We start from the raw sequence: 23,221 nt of genomic DNA, 5'->3' as shown, positions 1-23,221 counted from the left end.
AACTAAAAATAAGTAATAACAACATATAATACATTTCCAAGATCAAAAATCAAAGAAATAGAAAATTAAAAATAAAAACAAATTTAAGAGATAGAAAAGTCTTTGGAGTGGTCCGATAGCAAACAGTCATATTTTAGTGCAGATCTTAATACAACTCCCGGCACAGTATACTTCACAGGTCCAGTTCATGATTGCAATGATTCTCCACCCATACCACAGGTGGGGGCATCACTTTGCTGGACGGACAACCGAGCCATCATGGTGAGGTTTGCCCTGACTGATGATAGGCCTCTGGTTTAGAGGAGCAATTCTATTTGTGGCTATACTCTCCACCCCAACCAATGAGAGCTCTCCCCGCTTGCAGAGATGCTTCTTGAGCAGATTTTGACTGGTGTTGTCCTCTCCTTGCAGACAGTTGTGGATGGTCAAACATCAACCAGTTACCACTCCTTTAAAACCTCGGTACCGATCAACGCCCATTACTATGCCAATGCCGAAAGTGTGCCTGTTGGCACTGTCTCCCAGAGACTTTGGTTCTCTAAGGCTCGACATTCTCCCGGCACTGAGAGACCCATTCTCATTGGTACCACATTACATGGTGGTCTTCTATCTCTGACAGCTCAATCATCAGTGCTCCTTTTCCAGAGCATAGTGGCTGCTGCCATCATGCTTTTCAGCATACTGATGGCAAGGGGGTCTCTAGGGTTTTCAGAATCACAGCCTCTTTGGGCAGGCCATCGGCAGAATCTCGGAGTTCACAGAAAGCTGTCACTGTTCCATGGTGGGATAGTTCAGAGCATCATGGCCGAATTTGGGCAACTGAGAACCATTATGCTGTTTTCTCTGCCGCTTATTTCTGACCAGCCTATTAATTTTATTGGGCAGGACACCTGCTTCTATGCCGTCATACAATGGGCTCCGGGATTGTCCCTGCTGGGTGTTCTAGTACTTTCTTCTCCACGTCTGAACCTACATCTTCATATACATCATGCTGTTTATACTTCAGATCTTGCATGAATGCTTCATTCAGCTTTTCTGTGTTCCTACAAAGGTCCATCAAGGCCAGTTTTTCTGTTCCGACAGTGAAATGCATGTGCAGGTCTTGCACCAATGTTTCATTCAGCTCTTTTATGTTCCTAAGAGCCTATGAATTGCCATACTAGAATGGACCAAAGGTCCATCAAGGCCAGTTTTCCTGTTCCAACAGTGAAATGGTGTAGTGGCCCTGTTCCTCCACTTTTACAGTGATAGAGAAAATCTGACAAAAAAAAGGTAATCCCCTATTTCTTGGGCTATTTCAATGCTTTCATACTTAACATTCCAGCAGTGTTTATTCAGGTCACAAATATCTAGCAAGATCTCAAGGAGAAAAATCAGATTTTATGCTGTTTCTCCTAGGTCTTACCAAACTGTATCTATTGCACCAGCATTCAGTACTGGTACAGTCTGCTTTCCAGTGTTTCAAAAGTACTCGTACTTTTACAAGTACTCCAACTGGTAAAGCTCACAAGCTTTTAGGCACTCTGATTTAAAAAAAAAAAAAAAAAATCCAGAATACATTTCTCTATATTTCTTTAAGTTGCTTGAACAAGCAGCTACATGCATCACTTGTACATGCCTTGCATGAATGAACAATATCTTATTTGCTATCATTTATTTTATATCTAACCATTAATGGCCTGGCTCAGGGTCTCTGATATATGAGACAAATTGGCAAATGTGCCGTGCACCAATGTTGATCTCTTTGATGTCAGTGGAAGCCAATATTTACTCATGGCAATATAGAGCAATCTCTTGCTTCTTCACAGCATTACAACAATCAACTGACTTTCAGCTCCAGTCATGAAGAAAAGTTAATCCTCCCAGATAAATTAAGGCAAATATAGGCACAGCAACCAGCCTTTTTATTAATTCACAAAGCAGAGACCACGGGATTTAAAAAAAACAAAAAACAACCCATACACTGAACTGCCTACAATCCTGACTACTTAGAAGCCTTAGACTATGATGAGCCTCCTAGAGAACTTTACAGACTACTCTCAAAGTAATGTTCACTCAACTGTACAATCAGGTCACCATGTATTCTTTGCATGAATATGTGGGTACAGACTCACTTCGCCAAGAGGTGCTTCACAATTGACACTTTGCACTGTCTTACAAACGTCATATGACTACCAATTCTCTCAGCAAACATATCCTGCCTCATCCTGAAGAGTCTCTCTCATCACACACACTTTTGGTGTACCAATAACATCACATGCAGCCAATTCTGTTCAAAACTTCCTTCCACTCACAGTCTGGGAGGTGAGGCCTTCATGCTTACCCTTCACTACCTGTAATCTTGGGAGTTCAAATGATTCTACTCGCTCCTCATATGCCTTCCACTTCATCCAGATCTAAACATCGGTTCACTAACGCTCACAACTTGGAGGTTGAGCAGTGTCCATTTGCCTTTCTCAACTTGGAGGTTCAGCAGTGTCCAATTGCCTCTTTGAATCTTATTCCAGCACTGGAGGCTGTTTTACTGCACTCCAGACAGCCAGCTACTCGTAAAGTATATGCATTCAAATAGCAACATTTTGCATGCTGGTGAATCAATACTTCATATAATTCTTTTACCAGCTTAGTTTCAGATTTACTGCAGTATCTTCTCCACCTCAGTGCAATTACAGCTTTCCATGAGCCCATGTCTCATCATCCGATATCACAGGATCCTTTGATGTCTGGATTACTTACATGTCTTCTTTAAACCGCGTCCTGGTTTGAGACACTTTAGTAAGTCTTCCTTTTGTCAAGGTTGAGAACTCGGACTTGCAATTTCTCACCTGGAAAACTCTTTTTCATTGCGATCACTTTGGCTCACAGAATCAGTGAGCTGCAGCACTAATACATTACCAACCCTTCTCTGGTTTCATCCTAAATACCTTCCTACAGTTTAATTGCCTTTCATATACTATACCGCCACAGTTCGGTTTTTCTCCACTCCTCACATCTTGGTCTGTGGAAGGGCCCTCAAGACATATCTCATCAAACCAAATGCACCTTCTCGGATATTTTGGCTGTTCTTTTCCTTTACTTCAACGATTCTGGGTTGCCCAGTAACCAAACAGGCAATGTCCAACTGGTTAACTGGTTGCATTGCTTATTCTTCTGTTTGTTTCGTTTCACATTAACCAACTAATCATGTTACTAACATACTTTGGCACCACCAACAGTTCATGTTCCTCAACCTTGCCACATTCATTGGTCTGTGGAAGAGTTCTACAGACCTACATACACAGAACATCTGCAAATAAACTGTTCCTATCTTTCAATCAAGTTTCAATTGGTCATCGTTACGAAAAGGACAATGTCCAATTGGTTAGCAGACTACATTAGCTTTACTTACAAGCTCTAAGAATAACAGCTCACAGACTAAGAGCAAAAGCAGTTTCACTTGCTTATTTTAAAAATGAATTAATTAAAAAAATGTTTCTTTAATAGATATCTGTAGAACAGCAACATGGAGTACTTCTTGTACCTTTATCAAGCATTATTGCATTGATCAATCTTTTAATATGCATTGCTTGCCAGTTGTTTCAATAAAAGAAACGTCTAATTATTTGCCAAGATGTTTCAATAAAAAAGGCTTCTACTTAAAATTCAGCTGGCCTTCTCCTCCTTTTATCTGGTTGAAATACAACCGTCAGCTTGGGAATCTCCATATGTGTGGCTGATGGTATGCTGTTTGTCCATGAAGAAGAATGATGTTGCACATCCATAACAGGTGTTCTCTGTGGACAGCAGGATATAACAGCTACAAAATCCCGCCCTTCCCTTCCCTTGCTGAATTATGGCATTGATAATTTAACTGAAGGGATTCTCTGATTAGAATGGATACGTTAGGGTGGGAGACTAGTGCGCATGCTCAGAAACCTTTTAAGGTCAATCTGAGCTCATCAGCTGTGACGTCACCCATATGTGTGGCTGTTGTATCTTGCTGTCCACGGAGAATACCTGTTACAGATGTGCAACATCATCTATTTCAAACAATTTTTATTGGGATTCAAACATCTCAAACATAATCTTAGAAAGTAGTAAACCAGACAAGACTGAATACTAACATCATTGCTTTATCACGTTTACATGAAAAAGATGTGGAATCCTTGATTTTATAGAAATACAGAACCCCAAACCCTAATCCAAACGAGGGCCTTGGTTCTTATAACTCCCTGACCCATCAAATAGACCATAAGCCTGTTCCCCTGCCCTTACACCCAACCCATCCAGCCCACCCTATCCCATCTATCCAACTAAACAACTCAGAGTGGAAAGAATATAATGTTTAAATGTTTCCGTAAAGCTCTACCTACTGTACAGTGCCTTAAATGAATGTCTTCATTAAGGTGCCTGGTTAATAAATCCCAATTAATTGAATGCATTAATTAATACAGAGCACATGTGAAATGAAGCAGGTGGAAGAAGGAAAGCTATGTCCAAATAGATGGAATGGATGAAGCTAGTAGGTTTGTGTATATTAAAAATATTCATACATATTGCATGCATGTGTCTCAAATTTCTCAAATAATGTACCCAAGGATGCCACAAGCTAGCCTCAAACTCAGGTATATCAGAAATAGGCTGAATCCATTCTGGTTTATGGCCCCCCTTCTCATTATATTGCTGAACTTGCAACGTTGCTTTTCTTAGTGTCAGTGGAATAAGGCCCTGCATAGTGTGAGGCTATGGTCTTCTCACCTGAGGACTGGCACTATTTCTAGTAGCATTATTATGGGCCTGATATAAAACCCAAAGTGATAGGCGGTTTGTAAGCTGCTTTCAGTTGTGGGCTGAAATAACCCCAGATATTCAATGTTGGGGCATATCTGGCTTCCAGCATTGAATATCTGGGAATCAGAGGTCACCCAGAAGTTAACCATGCACCAGTTAATACTCAGACCAATGCCTGGTTAATTAACTAAGCAAATAAAGTCAAGACAACTTTTATGCTACCTTAACTTTATCCACATATTTAGCTAGTTAGCGGACTGAATATTGTCAACACAGAAAGGCCTTAGACCAGAGAGCCTCTGATGCTGTTAAAACCATTCCCCCTTTCTTCAGACTAATGATATTTACCTGGTCCAGGGAGGCATCCAGCAGCAGCATTTCCTTGCTACAGACATTTTGAAAAATGGTGGTGCCTGAGGTCTAGCAGTGTGTCAGGTTATAGCACTATGAGGTCAGTCTGCTAAATAGGGCAACATCTTACTTATTAAGAAGCAGACTAACCTCAGCAGTGCATCCTGATACACTGCTAAGGATCAAGCACTGCCATTTCCCAAGATGGCATGAGGAGGGAAGGACACACTGAATATGTCTCTGAACTGTCTAGGGGAAGGTATAGATTCAGGGCCTTTCCATACTAGGTGCCTGATCCTGGGTTGCCTGGGTCAAGGGTGCTTTGATCTGGGGTGCTCTGGTGGGAGGATTAGCTTGCCCTGGATCGATAACATGGAATGTTGCTACTCTTTGGGTTTTGGCCAGGTACTAGTGACCTGGATTGGCCACGGTGAGAACAGGCTACTGGGCTTGATGGACCATTGGTTTGACCCAGTAAGATTATTCTTATGTTCTTATGTAAGGAGGGTCAGCAAATAATTTTTGTGCAGTAGTTTGGGGTATGTCCAGGACCCACTGGGCCACTTTGGATAACTCACTGTATATTAATTCTTCTCGGGTACAGCGTGCTCGGTGGAATATGGTGTATAGTGTTATCTGAATACCTACCTGTCACCCACCAGACAATCTGAGCATTGCTGTTTGTGGAACCTGTAACACATAAAAAACGAAAGCATACGTTTCTTGTACAGTTAAAGCTTTTTATGGGGATGAAAAATACAAAGATCTCTATCTAGCTAAGGATTAAACCATAGTTACATGCATTCATTGTTCAATTCAGGATAATGATTGCAAACTAACAAAATACTGCATTCTCCAAAAACAATTAAGGGCTTTTTATCTATGTGGTCAGTTTGAGATCTTTGCAGAACAGTATGGGATATATTTAGCACTTCAGATTTTAGGTATCAATTGAAACACCTTGATAAAAATAAATTAAAAAGTTGTTTGAAGGAAAACTTCACCTCCTGTAGGACTTTCGCTCACCTTGTATCCTTCACTCAGTTTTTCTGCACTTACTGTAAATTTATATGGGTCAGTATTCTAAAGGGCTTTACATTTAGCAGCACTATGTAGATAGCGTTGCCAAAAACTTCATCTAAGCCAGCCATTCCCGACCCAATTGTGGGGCATACCTAGTTCCATCAAGTTTTCAAGATAGCCATAATTCATTCATTCAGTTTTCTATACTGTTTTCCCAGGGGAACTCAGAATGGTTTACATTAATTTATTCAGGTACTCAAGCATTTTTCCTTATCTGTCCTGGCAGACTCACAATCCATCTAATGTAGCTGGGGCAATGGGGGGGATTAAGTGACTTGCCCAGGGTCACAAAGAATAGCAGACTTTAGCAGCAAATTTAAAGGCAAATTGGCCCTTGGCCTAGTTCTTTAGAAACAGCACATTTAAATACTGCCAAATTACAGTGGCATTCTGAGTACTGTATATGAATAAATGAATATGCATAAATAGATTTGCATGCAGTGCCTCAATTGTATGCAAATCTAACTCATGAATATTCATTGTGAATATTCTGATGGGAATAGGGGCCTGTTTTACAAACCTGCGCAAATGGCCCCAAAGCCCATAGAGATTTAAAGGGCTTTGGGGCTGTTGCTGTGCGGCTTGTAAAACAGGCCCTAAGTGTGCTCTGAGGACTGGGTTGGGAATGACTGGTCTAAATAATCCAGCACTCTTTAAATCAGGGGCTCTCGATCCATTCTGGTTTTCATGATATCCACAATGAATATGCATAAGATACACTTGCGTACAATGCAGGCAATGCATGCAAATTTATCTCGTGCACATTCATTGTGACTATCCTGAAAACCTAGGTATGTCCCGAGGACTGAGTTGAGAACCCCCGATTTAGAGCATTTAAAGGGGAGGGAGGGCATGCCATCTAGCCATATGTATAGTGGTGATTTCAGTTGCTATCTGTATATCATATAAACCTAGAGTTGTCACTGGAAGGCAAAATTACCAGACAGAAATTGACCTATTTTGGACATGTGATGAGGGTGAACATTCACTAGAAAAGGAGGTGCTACTTGGAATGGTCAGTGGTACAAGGAAGCAGGGGAGATACCATCAAGAATGACATGGGAATAAACATCAAGCAATAGAAAGAAGCTGTGGAAAACAGGGAAGCATGGCGAGGACTGGCCTACAGAGTATCCAAGGGTTGGACACCACTGAATGGATAATATTAGTAGTATCTGTATAACTAAGTGGTTTAATTTAGGAGAGAAAAAAGCCGTGCGAAATTAAATCATTTTACTATATGGATAGCAGCTGAATATACAAAAAAAGTGGAATGAAACAAAAATTAACTTTGTCAATTCAATTGCACTGATAGATCATAAATGGAAGAAGGCAAAACCTCAGACCATATTGCTGCGGACAGCTTCATCGACTTCTCGACCAGTACTCCCAAGTCTCTTTCCTGGGGGGTCTTTCCGAGTACCGCACAAGATTTTTGTTACCGACAGGCATCACCTTACACTTATCCACATTAAACCTCATTTGCCATGTCGCAGCCCATTTCTCGAGCGTGTTTAAGTCACGTTGCAGGGTTTACATAGAAACATAGAAATAGACGGCAGATAAGGGCCCACGGCCCATCTAGTCTGTCCACCTTAATGTCCCTCCCCTACCTTTGCCCTGTGAATAGATCCCATGTGCCGATCCCATTTGGCCTTAAAATCAGGCACGCTGCTGGCCTCAATCACCTGTAGTGGAAGACTATTCCAGCGATCAACCACTCTTTCAGTGAAAAAGAATTTCCTGGTGTCACCTCGTAGTTTCCCGCCCCTGATTTTCAACGGATGCCCTATTGTTGTCGTGGGACCCTTGAAAAAGAAGATATCTTCCTCCGCCTCGATGCGGCCCGTAAGATACTTGAACATCTCGATCATGTCCCCCCTCTCTCTGCGCTCCTCGAGCGAGTATAGCTGTAATTTGTCAAGCCGTTTTTCGTATGGTAGATCCTTGAGTCCCGAGACCATCCGGGTGGCCATTCTTTGCACCGACTCCAGTCTCAGCACATCCTTGCGATAATGCGGCCTCCAGAATTGCACACAGTATTCCAGGTGGGGCCTCACCATGGATCTATACAATGGCATAATGACTTTAAGTCACTTTGCAATCCTTCTGCGTCTTCACTACTCTGAATAGCTGTGTATCGTCTGCAAATTTTATCACCTCGCTTGTCGTACCAATTTCCAGATTGTTTATAAATATGTTGAACAGCACGGGTCCAAGCACCGAACCCTGCGGCACTCCACTCGTGATGCTTTTCCAGTCCGAGTATTGTTCATTTACCCCCACTCTCTGTTTCCTATCTGTCAACCAGTTTTTAATCCACGTATTTCACCCTCGATTCCATGGCTCGCAATTTTTCGAAGTAGTCGTTCATGCAGGACCTTGTCGAACACCTTCTGAAAGTCCAGATATACAATGTCGACCAGGTCACCCTTGTCTATCCGCCTGTTTACTCCCTTGAAGAAGTGCAGCAAGTTCATCAAGTAAGATCTTCCTTTGCTAAAGACATGTTGGCTGGTCCTCATCAGATCGTGTCCGTCAAGGTGATCAATGATGCAGTCCTTTATCAATGCCTCTACCATCTTTCCCGGTACCGAGGTCAGACTCACCGGTCTGTAGTTTCCCGGATCTCCCCTTGAACCTTTCTTGAAGATCGACGTAACACTTGCCACTTTCCAGTCTTCCGGAATCCTTCGTAATTTGATCAACAGATTGGTTATTAGTTGAAGCAATTCAGCTATAACTCCTTTCAGCTCCTTGATTACCCTCAGATGGATGCCATCCAGTCTAGGGGATTTATCATTTTTAAGCCTATCAATCTGCTTGCATACCTCTTCTAGACTGACCGTCAACCCCGTCAGTTTCCCGTCATCGTTTCCTGCGTGTCGACTTTCGGTATGTTGTGTATATCCTCTTCGGTAAATACAGATGCAAAAAATGTGTTCAGTTTGTTGGCGATGGCTTTGTCTTTTTTTAGCACTCCCTTTATTCCATGGTCATCCAATGGCCTCACCGCTTCCTTTGCGGGTCGAAAGAATGGCGTGAAGTTTTTCGCCTCCTTGGCTATTTTTTCCTCGTAGTCTCTTTTGGCCCCTCTCACTGCCTTATGGCACCTTCTTTGATGTTTTTGTGCTTTTTCCAGTTTTTGTCCGTTTTTGACCTTTTCCATTCCTTAAAAGAAGTCTTCTCGTCTCTGATCACTTTTCTCACCGCTACAGTGAGCCACGCTGGTTCCTTGTTCTTTTTCCTCTTGGATCCCTTGTTGATACGTGGTATATATAGATTTTGCGCCTCAGTTAATGTGTCCTTAAAAAGGGACTATGCTTGCTCTAGCATTTTTACAGTGCTTATCCTCTTCTTTATCTTCTTCCCCACCATGAGTCTCATCACTTCATAATTCCCTTTTCGGAAATTCAGTGCCGTGGTCATTGTTCTGGATCGATATTTTGCCCCCGTGTCCAGGTTGAAGCGGATCATATTGTGATCACTGCTTCCCAGCGTCCCTTCTACTTCTACACCTCGTAGTCCATTTAGAATTAAGTCCAGAATTGCATTTCCTCTCATATTTTCCTTGACAAGTTGTTCCAGGAAGTAATCGCCTACAGCATCCAGGAACTTGGTCTCCCTAGCGCAGCCGGAGGTGCCTAGGCTCCAGTCTATCCTTGGATAATTGAAGTCATCCATGATAACTGCATTGCCTCTTTTGCAGTTGCGTTTAATCTTGTCCGTCATTTCTCTATCAGTTTCTTCGGACTGCCCTGGGGGTCAGTAGTAGATGCCGATCTTTGTTTCCGTTTCATTTGTTACCGGAATTTTGGCCCATAGAGACTCTACCTTATTTTTCATTTCTGGCGTGTTCTCTCCGGTAGATTCAATTCCCTCTTTGATGTATAGGGCAATACCCCCACCTTTTTGACCCCCCCCCTCTGTCTCTGCGGTATAGCTTGTATCCTGGTAGCACAGTGTCACAGATGTTTTCTTCATTCCACCATGTTTCCATGATGCCGATAATGTCAAGGAACCTTATCTTTTCGTGCCATAGCTTCCAAATCCTCCATTTTAGTCCTTAGGCTCCTTGCATTTGTGTACATACACTTGAGTTTGTGTACATACACTTGAGTTTGCATTTGTGTACATACACTTGAGTTTACTTTCTTGCATTTCCTCCCCACCTGTATCCTGTATCTACCCCCTCCCACCTGACACCTCAGCTGCCGCCAGACTGACGCAAAACCTTCACTCTGACGTCATCTCTGACTTTGGGGGAAGACTTCCAGGTCGGCTACATATGCCGTGCTGCAGGCAGGAAAAGAAGACAAGCCTCTCTACTCAAGCTGCCTCCAACCTCTGCTGTTATCTGGACTCAAATGAAGGGGTGGGAGGGAGTGCATTTTGGACACAGGTGTGAACTTGGGAGAGAGGATGGAGGAAGGGAGGGAAAGAGATGCACAAGTGGGGGAAGGAATGTGTTTTTGGACAGAGAAGGCATGAACATGGGAGAGAGGAAGGTAGGGAAAGAGATGTTGAGATGGGGGAGGGAATAGAAAGGAAGAATTGGGCATCGGTGTGTCAGTGAGCGGGAAAGAGAAATGGTTGTGCACACACAGGGAATGGAAGAATGAGGAGAATTTTTGGTCATAGGGAGGGAGTGAGGTACAGATGATAAGGAAGAGAAAAATGAGAGGGAGAAATGTGGTGGAAAGGTAACAGTGGGACACACTGAAAGGGATGCAAGAGGGAGGAATGTTGGACATAGTGGTGAAGGGAATGGAGGGAGATATGTTGCATGGTGCTGGAGAGGGGTGATAGAACAGAAGGAGAAATGTTGGGCATGGGGCTGGTGGGCAGGGGCAAAAGATGAGAAAGGGATAAATGCTGGACCATGGTAGGAGGAACCAGTGGAAAGCAACAGAAGAATTTACAGAAGATGGGAAAGCGGAAAAAAGAAACTGGGACCAACTTTATGGAAAAATAAGTTTCCAGACAACAAAGGTAAAAAACTTAGCTTTGGGAAATGTATATAGCAGATGTCTTTGTATTGTGATCAAAAGAAAAGGAAATGCATTTCTGGTTTTATTTCTACAGTGTTGAAGTACTTGCTAACCCTTGCTGTGGCTGGTGGGATCCCCAAGCACCGCCAGCAGAGGATCTACTCTAGAGATGCCCAGAACTCTCCTCCACCAAAAGCAGCAGTCGCTGGCAGCATCTATGAGCCACTGAGGTGCCAGCATCAGTGACTCAGGGATGCTACTGCTGCCTGCCAAGTTTGGCATAAGGGACCCCCGGCCAACTGCAGAGGAAGTCCTCAGCTGACAGCTTGAGGGTCCTCATCAGCTGAGTATTTATAGTTTATATTTACATTAGAGGCTCTGGTAGAAACCCATTTACAAAGTATGTATTCTTCTCAATTAATATTTCCAAATTAATTAGTGTCTTTGCTTATTTGTAAATGGGTCTCTACTAGAGCCTTTAATTCAGTAATAAATACCAGAGCCTTTAATTCAGTAATAAATTAAATAACTACTTCTGAAGTTTATATAGGGACAGGCGGGGATGGATAATGGCTTCAGTCTTATTTTTCAGAACGATCTTCAAAAGTGATATTTAATAATCTATCCTCAAATACAATTGCAACTAGCTTCGGGATCCCGCAAGGATCAATCTTATCTTCCCTATTGTTCAACGTATTTTTGGCTCCTTAGTTAACCCTTAGTCAATCAATTGGATTTACACCATTTGCTTAAGCTGATGATGTCTAACTTTTGTATCCTTTGGATCCTAGATCAGCTGAAGAAATTTCAGAAGTCAATATGAAATTGTCAAAAATATCCAAATGGTTACACGATAACAAGTTGGCCCTTAACACATCTAAAACAGAAGTTATACTATTCCCATGCAGGGAGGGTCAGAAATTAGGAGCTAGTATAAATATCAATAACAGTATGCTCAAAGAAGTCACCAAGGTAAAGATTCATCATGATCAAATAAGTTCACTTGTTAGGAACTGTTTCTATAGGCTAAGGCTGATTAGATCACTATCCTCATTCTTGGATGAAGCATCTCTAAACATCTTAATTCACTCTTTAGTCATATCAAAAACTGACTACTGTAATGCTTTGTATAAGGGAATAATTCTAAAGAAATACGCAGACTACAAATCCTACAAAACACGGCAATAAAATAATTATGAAAAGGAAAAAATTCAACCATTTGACTCTCCTTCTGAAGGAAAAGCATTAGTTACCCGTTAACAATAGAATCACATATAAAATAGCATTACTCTCACACAAAATTTTAATGAACAAAGCTCCTGCATTTTAAGAAAGACTCTTAATCCAATCACTCCTCCTAGTTCCTTCATTAAGAGTTATCTATTCTAGGAGAGACACGATCTTTTCCGTCACGGCCCCCCAAATCTGGAATTCGCTCCCAATTAATATAAGGGAAGAAAAATTACTTGGCAAATTTAAAAGTCTCTTTAAGGATGCTTTTAACTGAATTATGCTTATTTCATATCCTCAGGATACTCGTTAGAGTAATAGTAAGGTCGATAAGCAAAAATTGAGTGGGTAACCTTTCCCCCATCCTTCTGTTTCATCACCTTGCCCTTTTTGATTTGATTTACAATTGTATTTAATCCTTTTTTCATTTTTTCCTTCTGTGTTTGTCTGGTACATAGGTGTGCTATTGTCTTGTTTGAGTAATGTGTTTTTTCTTTTTTACCCCAATTTTACTAGTACTTGTAAATCGCATTGAATTAAGATTTTGTGATCAAAATCAAATTTTTATTAAACTTGGAAACTTGGACAGATGGAGATGGGTTTGATTCTACCAGGGACAGGTTTGATTTCTGTCCCCGTGCAACTCTCTAGTTCAGATTGCATTCTAGATACTAGGTTTATCTATACCCAGACGTAGTATGCTCTATATACCATTACTTGTGGTGTCCTTAGACAGAAGTATTTGAGAGATGGCTGGAGGACTAGCTAGGTATGAAAAGGAGCAATCATAGTGACCTTTCTACACATCAAATCCACTCCTATATCTTGGTCCCATGTCTTTGAAATGGCTGCTACAAGCACACATGTCCTTCTACAATGTGGGTACCTTTTTTTAGAATATCTTTATTGATCAAGAGTTGAATAGTTACAATGTAACATACCAGAAAATAATTTAACAAAAAACGAGCCATCACATAGTAATGTAAGCAACTCTTAGGATAGATAGCAAAATAGTTTCACTCAATTGTAACAGTGCATAACACAGTGCAAACAACAAAAATCAAATAATTCACCAACACAACCCTGCTCCCAACCCACCCTTTCCCCCTTTATCTCAAGAGCAAGCATATAATTACACCTAGGTGTTTTCAGGGGGAAGCATGAAAAAAATCTTTTGCTTCCCTTTTTTTTCCATTAAAATTTTACATCTTCATTTTGTTTGCTTTAAAATAAATGGGAAAGCAAATAAGTCCTCCTAGCAGCTTTTCTCCTCTCATCCATCTTTGTCTGGCTCCTCCTACCCTATGACATTCCGACATCCAAAGTTGCCTAGTGAAATTGAATTCTACTGCAGTATTTGTGTTACCTCCATTTTCTCTCCTTGAACTTACAACTTGCCTGTTCTTCACTATTGGTTCTCTGTATGCTGTCTTTGCTCACTGTGCATCTCACCCATCTGTTTGGCTCCTCCCACCCTATGACTTCCAAAAGGAGCACCCTGTAGCCTAGAGAATTTAGATTCTACATCAGTATTTGTGCCACAGCAGCACACACCATGGGCATACACCAAAGGAGTGCACACCAAGAGCAAGATGTGCTCCTTGAGCGGGCTCCTTGGGGCAACTCTGCAGAGTGTCACAGTAAATCATCTTTCTCCACCCTCTTCCTGTCCTTTAAGCCTTTTTACTCTTTCTTTGGCCTTTTGTTTGGGACATTTTCTATGTCTGTTTCTGCATTTGCCCCTATTCCACCTCACTGGGGACACGGCCCTAACCATTTATTCCCACACACACCCCTCATCCCCATTATCTCTCTCATTCCCATCACTGTTAATAGTATTACACAAGGTACAATGTCTGCAATGTCTGTTTATGTTCCTACTACCTATTCTGCCATACGTCTTAACTTTCAGTCTATCCATACTATAACTTCTGCTATTTATGATCTCCTACTAATCTCACAACTGCCTTTTGTGAAACTTTGCCTAACTGAAATTTGGCTACAGCTGGGAGATGAACCTCTTCTTTCTCCAATGTCTTCATGCTGGATACCAAGCCTTCTCTTCATGTCGACAGACATGAAGAGGAAGAGGAGGTGAAGTCCTATTAACTGTAGACTCCCTTCAACTGATTGAACTATCAACATCTATCTTTCCATATCCTGAACTACTACTTCTTCATTTTCAGTGTTCTGAACCTCTTCGCATTCTCTTTATCCATTTTCCACCTGCATATGATACAGATCTTTGGGATTCTCATGCCCAATCTTTCTCTAGTGGTTACACATTACAGAGATGGTGCTTTTAAACTTCCTATGGATGACCTGCATCTCCAAAACAAATGTTTTCTTACTATCCTCTCTGATCTTGACCTTATTCAACATGTCCCTTTTCTGACACATACTGCTGGTTATACCCTTGATCTAATCTTATCTTTGCACACTTGTTCCTTCACTCAGATGTCTAAATTAACCACTACCCTATACCATGGTCGCATCACACCACAGTGGTATTTGAACTTTGATTTTTCTCTTTCTATAATAGTCACTCCATCTTCATCTAGGGACTCTCATACATTTGATCCACAAACTATCCTCCTTCTATTTGATAGTTTCACCCCTCATTTTTTTTCCTTTCCCTTCATAAGCAGATGTCATCTTGGAACACAACCCTCCAAGCGTATATCAACCAGCACAGACTAGAGTGAACTTGTCAGCCAAAATGCTTGGTATAACAGTCCTGGTTCCAAGCTAGTCTTTACTTTCTTCAGCATTAAAATGCTCTTAATGTTACATAACTGGCATAAACACCATTCAGACATATGGCTTTCTCAATACTGAGCAGAATACTCTTATTATTGTACTGCTTTGAAGCAAGAAAAATGCAAATACTACACCTCCCTGAAAAATGCATCTTTTAAATCAAAAAAGCTCTTTCCAGTAGCATTCCAGAAGAAAAGAGAAAAACCAAAGACAAGATAGAAACATGCGAATATCTGGCAGGCTCCATAAGAAACCAGAACATTTTTTGTAAAATATGGTAATCAGGTGAAGGACAACAGTTATGATATAAACTGAGGAGATATGCCGGAAAGGAAATAAGAAAATACTTTTTCACTCTAGATGGTAGTAAACCACTTGAAACGAACTTTGAGCAGAACTGAACAAGTCATACCAATAGAAAAGGCCACCACAGCATAAAAAGTCTTTCCAGATTTGCTGAAACAGTGGCAGAATTCAAGCATGCAAGGGACATACAGACACCATCTGGTGGGGAGGGATGGAGAAGACAACAGATCAAATAGGATCTGTGACAGCAAAATAGTTAGGAATAAATGAGCAATATGAGTGGGCTAGTTCCTGCTATAGGAGACTAGACACAAAAACAGCAGATAAAGGACACTAGTTTTGACCAAGTGGCCCAGTACTTATTTTCTGTTTGTTACTATGTCTCTAAAACAAGACTTCTTTACAGAGGTTTGTACTGCTCTATGTAATCATACCCATGAAGAATCTCCCTTCTGCGTCCATGCTTTGATCTCATTAACAGGAAGATGGATCTATAACAGTTATTTTCAGAGAAAGATTTTCTTCTTTATTGTATGCCACATAACATAACATGTGAACTCTGCAGCTTTGTGAGATCACAGAAGTGATGCTCATTCTGTGACATCATCCATCTAACACATCGTTTCTTTGGCTGCAGTGGACAGAAGAATGGGGGAGGGTTGAGGAGAACAGTAAGATGCAAAATATATGTATGAATCACTTGAGGGAAAGAAAAATTGGAGGGAGATAGGCCAGTAGCTCAGTAGCATTGTGTGTTGCTAAGTACAGAAACTTGAATTCAGTTTTTGGGACAGAACTCTACTTCCTAAACCAGTGTGGTCTAGGATACTGCAGAGACAGTGGGCCCAATATTCAAAGGATTTATGCTCCTAAACATTGAAAGCTCCTGCACAGAGGGCTTGGAGGGAGTGATGGAAAGTCGCTGAACATGGAGGTCATGTTGGGCATGGGGTGGGAGGAGAGGAATAGAAAGACGCAAATAAAGGTAAAAAGGGAGAGGAAGAAATCCTGCATATGGTGGAGGGGAGGGAGACATGCATGGAGATGAGAGAGAGAGAAATATTGGACATAGGGTGGAGGTCCTTTTACTAAATCTTACTGTGCAGTAAGTGCAAAGACTATGCATTAAATGCAGGAGGCGTGACCACCATCTGCCCTGCATTTACCATGCAAGGCAAAAGGTTATTGTGGAGGCACCACATTACATGCAGTGCCTGATTGAATGGGTGCACTGCACTATCAAACACCACAAGTAACACGGTGCTGGCCCAGACCATAAAGCAGCAACAATCTGTGGCAGAGAATCCCACCCCTTCTAAAACATTCCTTCCCTTAATCTCACCCTCCCAAATTGTACACCCTCCGCACAAACACCCTGATCTGCAGTCTACCCCCCTCGATGCCCAGTAAAGACCCCTGATCTCCTGTACAACTTCTACTACTAGTGTTTATCATTTCTATAACACTGAAAGGTTTGTGCAGCACTGTACATTTAACATGTATAGACGGCTCGTGCTTAGAAGAGCTTACAATCTAACTTGAACATGGCAGAGAGGACATAAAGGAATTGGGGAGTTTCTTTATTTATTTATTGAATTTTTCAAAATATAAACAAGCAAACCTTACTTGAATAAGAATTTAGAAAGAACTCCCACATAAACATGTGGCAGTAAGAATAACAGGAAATTAATATTAATTATTTAGCCCACAAGACTTAAGATCCAAAGATAAGAAATGAAACAGAAGAAAATTATACAATTAAACCAAAGGGACAGCACTGGAGAATACTCTGACAGCTGGTGTGTTCAACTGCGGATGAAACTATTGTACCAATCATTACTCCCCCCCCCCTTCTTTAGCCACAATGAACTCCAGTAATTGTTTTGGTTAAAAAAAAGGAAATTTTTCCCCTCTAGTAATACACAGCATTTTGCAGGAAATTTCAATACAAGGGTTGCACTCAAAGCTTGGACCCTTGGTCTGTATGCCAAAAAATCCTTTCTTCTCTGACAGCAAAGGCACGCAGGAAGCAGCGCGAGGCGGGGCTGGAGATCAAAAAGATCTCTCCTGCCCTGCACCGCCGCGATTTGAGGAGCAGCGAGTCCAGCGAGGGAGGTAAGCGGGGGGGGGGGGGGGAAGATGATTTGTTTAAAACTGTATAGGCTTCCCCAGTTACTGGTAGATAAGATGCGGCTAATACAATGGGGCGGCTTATCTACCAGTTTTAAAACATGTATAGGCACTGGGGCAGCCTATATGCGGGGAAATACGGTATCTGTTACAGCAGGCTTGGTCTCCATTTCTTATCAGCCAATGGTATCTTCATCCTTTCTTCACTGCACTTCACTCCAGTTGGGCCGCAAGAAGGGCATAGGAAGGGTCCCATGAAGTGGGCAAAGATAGGGTACAGTTCAAGATTCAAAACAGGATGAAAAAACATACAAGCTTTCTAAATGGTACATCTAGTAAAATACTTATTGCTTTCAATGGGTCCATCACTATCTTGTTTTTGCGCATACTTAGTAATACACATAAACCAGTACTTCATAAGTCCAAAAAAAATTTAAAAATCTAAATCGGGGGAGGGTGGGGGAGGAAGGGGGATTGGGAGACTTGTTTCAAAGACTCATGTAACAACTGTTTTGATTTGTACTGGTTTCTACTTGTATGCTCAAAAATTTTCAATAAAAAATTGATAAACGAAAAAAAAAAAAAAAAATCAGCAACAAGTCCATAGTTGCAAGGAAAACAAAAAAAGATATAAAAATTTAAAGTCTAGTCTCTTAAATTTCACTCTGCCATTGTAGGCCAATTATCCTGGTGGCAACGGTCAATCAGTCTTTTTGTTGTAGCCAACGAAGAAAAGTCCTGGTGTGTTATGTTAAACATAGTAGATGACGGCAGATAAAGACCAACCTGATTCAATTAAAATTTTTTTTTTTTTTATTTATTCATTTTCACATCAAAGAACAAAAAACACTTTGATAAAAGAAATTAAATGTACATTAAAGAAATTATTATCAAAACACAAGAAAAGGAGAAAACACTCCTATTACTAATACCATGATCATAGTCCACATTTGGGAGAGGTAAAGCCATAACCAGTCAAGGGGAGTTGACTTTAGGAAATCATTCATGGTCGTATTAACACATGTCCTTCATAAGTACAGGGTTCTTTTGGTTATTTACATTTAGGCCTGAGTAGTAGGAATTACGGAGGAGTCTGGAGCCTTAATGGCAGCCTTTCCTTCCCAAAAAAATTGCAATTGTTCTGGTTCATAAAAGATATATTTATTTACCTGATAAGCAATACAACATTTACAAGGAAATCTCAATTTAAATTTTAAATTTTTTCTTAGCTATTTCTGGGCAAGAATCCAAAGCTTTACCCGGTACTGTGCTTGGGTTCCAACTGCCGAAACCTCCGTTAAAACCACCCATCTACACCCTCCCAGCCACTGAAGCCCTCCCCAACCCATCCTCCACCAAACAGCTATATACAGACACAGACCGTGCAAGTCTGCCCAGCACTGGCCTTAATTCAATTTTTAATATTATTTTTGATTCTAGATCCTTTGTGTTCAAACCACGCTTCTTTGAACTCGGTCACAGTTTTACTCTCCACCACCTCTCTCGGGAGCGCATTCCAGGCATCCATCACCCTCTCCGTGAAGTAGAATTTCCTAACATTGCCCCTGAATCTACCACCCCTCAACCTCAAATTATATCCTCTGGTTTTACCATTTTCCTTTCTCTGGAAAAGATTTTGTTCTACATTAATACCCCTCAAGTATTTGAACGTCTGAATCTTATCTCCCCTGTCCCTCCTTTCCTCTAGGGTATACATATTCAGGGCTTCCAGTCTCTCCTCATATGTCTTCTGGCGCAAGCCTCCTATCATTTTCGTCGCCCTCCTCTGGACTGCTTCAAGTCTTCTTACATCCTTCGCCAGATACGGTCTCCAAAACTGAACACAATACTCCAAGTGGGGCCTTACCAATGACCTGTACAGGGGCATCAACACCTTCTTCCTTCTACTGGCTACGCCTCTCTTTATACAGCCCAGCATTGTTCTGGCAGCAGCCACTGCCTTGTCACACTGGTTTTTCGCCTTGTTGATCCATGTTAGGCCGCAATACTCAGCTATGGACATTCTTTGCCAGATTTCAGGCACTTGTGAAGTCTCTTTCTCTGTAGCTTAGTCTTCTCTAGGTGGGGGAACTCATCCCTCTTCTGGATACACTGTAAATGGAAATCTTCAACAAATGTTAAAAAGATGATTCTATGAAAGTGCAAATAGCAAAAATAATTCATCATAGCCATCCTCATCATTTTTTAATGTGGGCCTCATATTGCATTTAAATGTTCTTATTGGCTCTGATAACAACCCAATAAATTTCATTGTGTTAATTTGTATACATAATTTCCTGATAAATCTCTGCTAGTAACATTCTCATTTCCCTTTCCCACATACACATACCTTCAGGTTTACTTGCAATTTATTCTCTATAAAAACATCTAACATTGGAATAGTGTCTTGCTATAAATCACATTTCCCACTAATACATTTCTTCTCTCGGTCCTTAACCTCGCTTGTAATAGGTTCTCAGCAAAAGCTTCTATTTTTTTAAGAAAATAAGCTCCAATCTCTTCTCTCTGAAATATCCTTATGATTAGAAACATGACATCTGATAAAGGGTATGGAAAACTTCTCATATGCGGACAGGTTGAAAAAGCTGGGGCTATTCTCCCTGGAAAAGCGGAGACTTAGAGGAGACATGATGGAAACCTTCAAAATCCTGAAGGGCATAGAAAAGGTAGACAGGGACAGATTCTTCACACTGTGGGGAACCACAAGTACAAGGGCGCACTTGGAGAAATTAAAAGGGGGCAGGTTTAGAACAAACGCTAGGAAGTTCTGTTTTACCCAGAGGGTGGTGGACACGTGGAATGCGCATCCGGAGGCCGTGATAGGACAGAGCACGTTACAGGGCTTCAAAGAAGGTTTGGATAGGTTCCTAGACGACAAGGGGATTGAGGGGTACAGATAGGAGTTGAGGTAGGGTATAGGAATAGTCAGGGACCACAGCACAGGTGATAGACCTGAAGGGCCGCCGCGGGAGCAGACCCCTGGGCGGGATGGACCTCTGGTCTGACCCGGCGGAGGCAAATTCTTATGTTCTTACATACATGCAACAGAAGAAAATATCATATAATCCAATTTTTGATATCATCACTATAGTATAATCACAAATTACAGGGTGAGAGATATTTATACAAGTCTCAGAAAGCAGAGAAAAGTCTGAAAGAATGCCTGTATCTCAAAAGCTGCAAAATAGATGGTAAAGGCAGAACAAGGAAGAAAATGTGTATCACACACTCACAATAGAGCAGTGATCTCAAACTCAAACTCTTAGTGGGGCCACATTTTGGATTTATAGGTACTTGGAGGGCCGCAGAAAAAATAGTTAATGTCTTATTAAAGAAATGACAACTTTGCATGAGGTAAAACTCTTTATAGTTTATAAATCTTTCCTTTAACAGTTAAAGGAAAGATTTATAAACTATAAAGAGTTTTACCTTATGCACAATTGTCATTAACTATTTTTTCTGTGGCCCTCCAAGTACCCTATTTTTTCAGCAGCCCTCACATTTAAAGTTTAATATCTTTTCTTTCTCAAAACTGACACATTTCAATCACTATATTGAAAATAAAATCATTTTCCCTACCTTTGTTGTCTGGTGACTTTATTTTTCTGTGCATTTAACTATGTTTCCAGGGTCTTCTTGTCCTTTGACTGGTTTTCTCTCCGTCTTCACTTTCTGCCTTGCATCCATCTTGGCATTAATATTCAATTTTTCTGCATTCTTTTCAAAATCTACATTTCCATGTCTTACCTTCCCTTCTATCTCTCTCTTCTTCTGTCCCTATTTCCATGGTCTGACATCTCTTTCTTTCCTTTCTCTCCCTCCCTCCTTCCTTCCTTCCTTCCCCCCCCCCCCTGGTCTGGCATCTGTCTCTGTCCCTCCCCCAACTTTTTATTTCTTTCGCCCTGCCCCCTTCTTTCTTTCTCTCTCTATCCATGTCCCCTTTCTTTCTATGTCTGTCTTTCTCTCTCCCTCCGTGCCCCCTTTCTTTCTTTATGCCCTTTCTTTCTTTCTCTCTCCATGTCCCTTTATGTCTGTGTCCCGTTTCCCTTCTTTCTTTCTATCTCCCTGTCCCCCCTTTCTTTCTTTACTTCTCCCTGCCCTCCCCCAATCCACCACCAATCAGGGAACAGGCTGCCGCCGCCACAATCGAGGAACAGGCCAGCGCCGAGGTCTTAACTCTCCCTGCTTATCTTCCCCATCACGGGGCCAACCAATTCACACCACCCGACGTCAATTCTAACGTGGGGAGGAACTTCCGTGCCAGCCAGGCCAGAATATCTGCCTGCTGTCCCTGGATAACACCTGTTACAGTAAATAACTGTGCTTTATCCCAGGACAAGCAGACAGCATATTCTCACATAAAGGTGACCTCCAAGCTAACCCGAATGGGAAGGTGGGAATGTTGGCATTTTAGAAAAATCAAATTTAAAATATTGAGTGGCCGAAGGGCCCATCCTGTCTGGACAAAAGTTCCAGACAGTAATGAGAGGTGAAAGATATGAACCGAGGAGAAAAATAGCAGCTTTACCGTTCTATGTTTCTACCTATTCTGACAATCAGAATAGAGTGAGAAAAAATTACTGAAGAGCCCAACTCAAACTTTTTGAGGGCTGTGACTCGACTCTCTAGTTGCAGTCCAGCTTGAGTATAGCAGAACAAGATGCATGCAGCCAACTTGGTGGATATAAATCTCCTGTAAACAGGATGCCCAACTTGATAAGGTCAAAAAAGAGAGAAAGTTGTGGAGATGATCTGTATGATATAAGTCTTCTACAAATAAGTAGCTAATGCTTGTCTAGAGTATGAAGAGACGATTCTCCTAGATGAGAATAAGACTTGGAAAGCTTACTGGTAGCACAATCGATTGATTGGGATAAAATTCAGTGATAATCCATGGTAAGAAGTGTGGAGGAGTAACGCTGTAAATAGTGTATCCGCTACTAATGGTTCAAGTCCATGTACTCTTGGCAGAAGCGCAAAAGAGATGAGAAAGAGAACTTTCTTAGTAGGAAAACTATAGACATTGATTCAAATGTAAACTTCACAATTGGATGGGAACCACATTAAAATCTCATACCACTGAGAGGTGGTTTTACATTGAAAAATCTTTCTAGCAATCTAAGAATGAGAGGATGAGTAATAGAGTTACCATCCACTGGCCTATGAAAGGCAGTAATGTTACTAATAGAAGTGAGTATGAGACCAGAAACCGAGAAAAAAAGAAGTCAAAATCAGAGAAAAAAGCACAGAGATGACTTCAGATCCTAATGAGGGATCAGACACCAAGGAGAAAAACGGTGTCCATTGTTGCTAGTAACACCACGGTATGGCTGGTGTTCAGGAAGTTTTTAATATCAATGCAATAGGATGAGAGAGATGAGGAATAGCTGAATTCAGCCCAAGAAATAACAAACTGTCAGATGCTAAAGCTGAAGATTGGAATATAGAACCCAAACCTTGATGGAAAAATTGGCAAAGGAATTGGCTTTGACTGAGTTGAAAAAGAAGCAAAATGAAGGGCGTCTGGGCCACCGAGGAACTATCAGACTCATGGTGGAAATCTCCACTTGAGCTGAACA

At 41.3% G+C, this 23,221-nt stretch overlaps 1 protein-coding gene across 7 annotated transcripts in view; it reads right to left on the bottom strand.

The window, feature by feature from the left end:
- Window positions 1-23,221, bottom strand: part of LOC117348872 (septin-4-like) — a 71,501-nt gene that overhangs the window by 46,164 nt on the left and 2,116 nt on the right. For 5 of the 7 annotated variants that reach the window (XM_033921463.1, XM_033921460.1, XM_033921462.1 and 2 more), the window contains exon 2: window positions 5,770-5,811. The exons of the other annotated variants lie outside the window; for them this stretch is intronic. Coding sequence is in view for 2 of the 5 variants with exons in the window: in XM_033921459.1 (XP_033777350.1) it covers window positions 5,770-5,811 (42 nt within the window). In the remaining 3 variants the exon portion in view is untranslated. The remainder of the gene's footprint in view (window positions 1-5,769; window positions 5,812-23,221) is intronic. 7 annotated transcript variants of the gene reach the window in all.

Source organism: Geotrypetes seraphini, chromosome 15 (genome assembly GCF_902459505.1).
Source record: "Geotrypetes seraphini chromosome 15, aGeoSer1.1, whole genome shotgun sequence".
Taxonomy (NCBI): Eukaryota; Metazoa; Chordata; class Amphibia; order Gymnophiona; family Dermophiidae; genus Geotrypetes; species Geotrypetes seraphini.
Note: the sequence above shows the minus strand (reverse complement) of the source record. Positions and strands in the feature narration are given on the sequence as shown.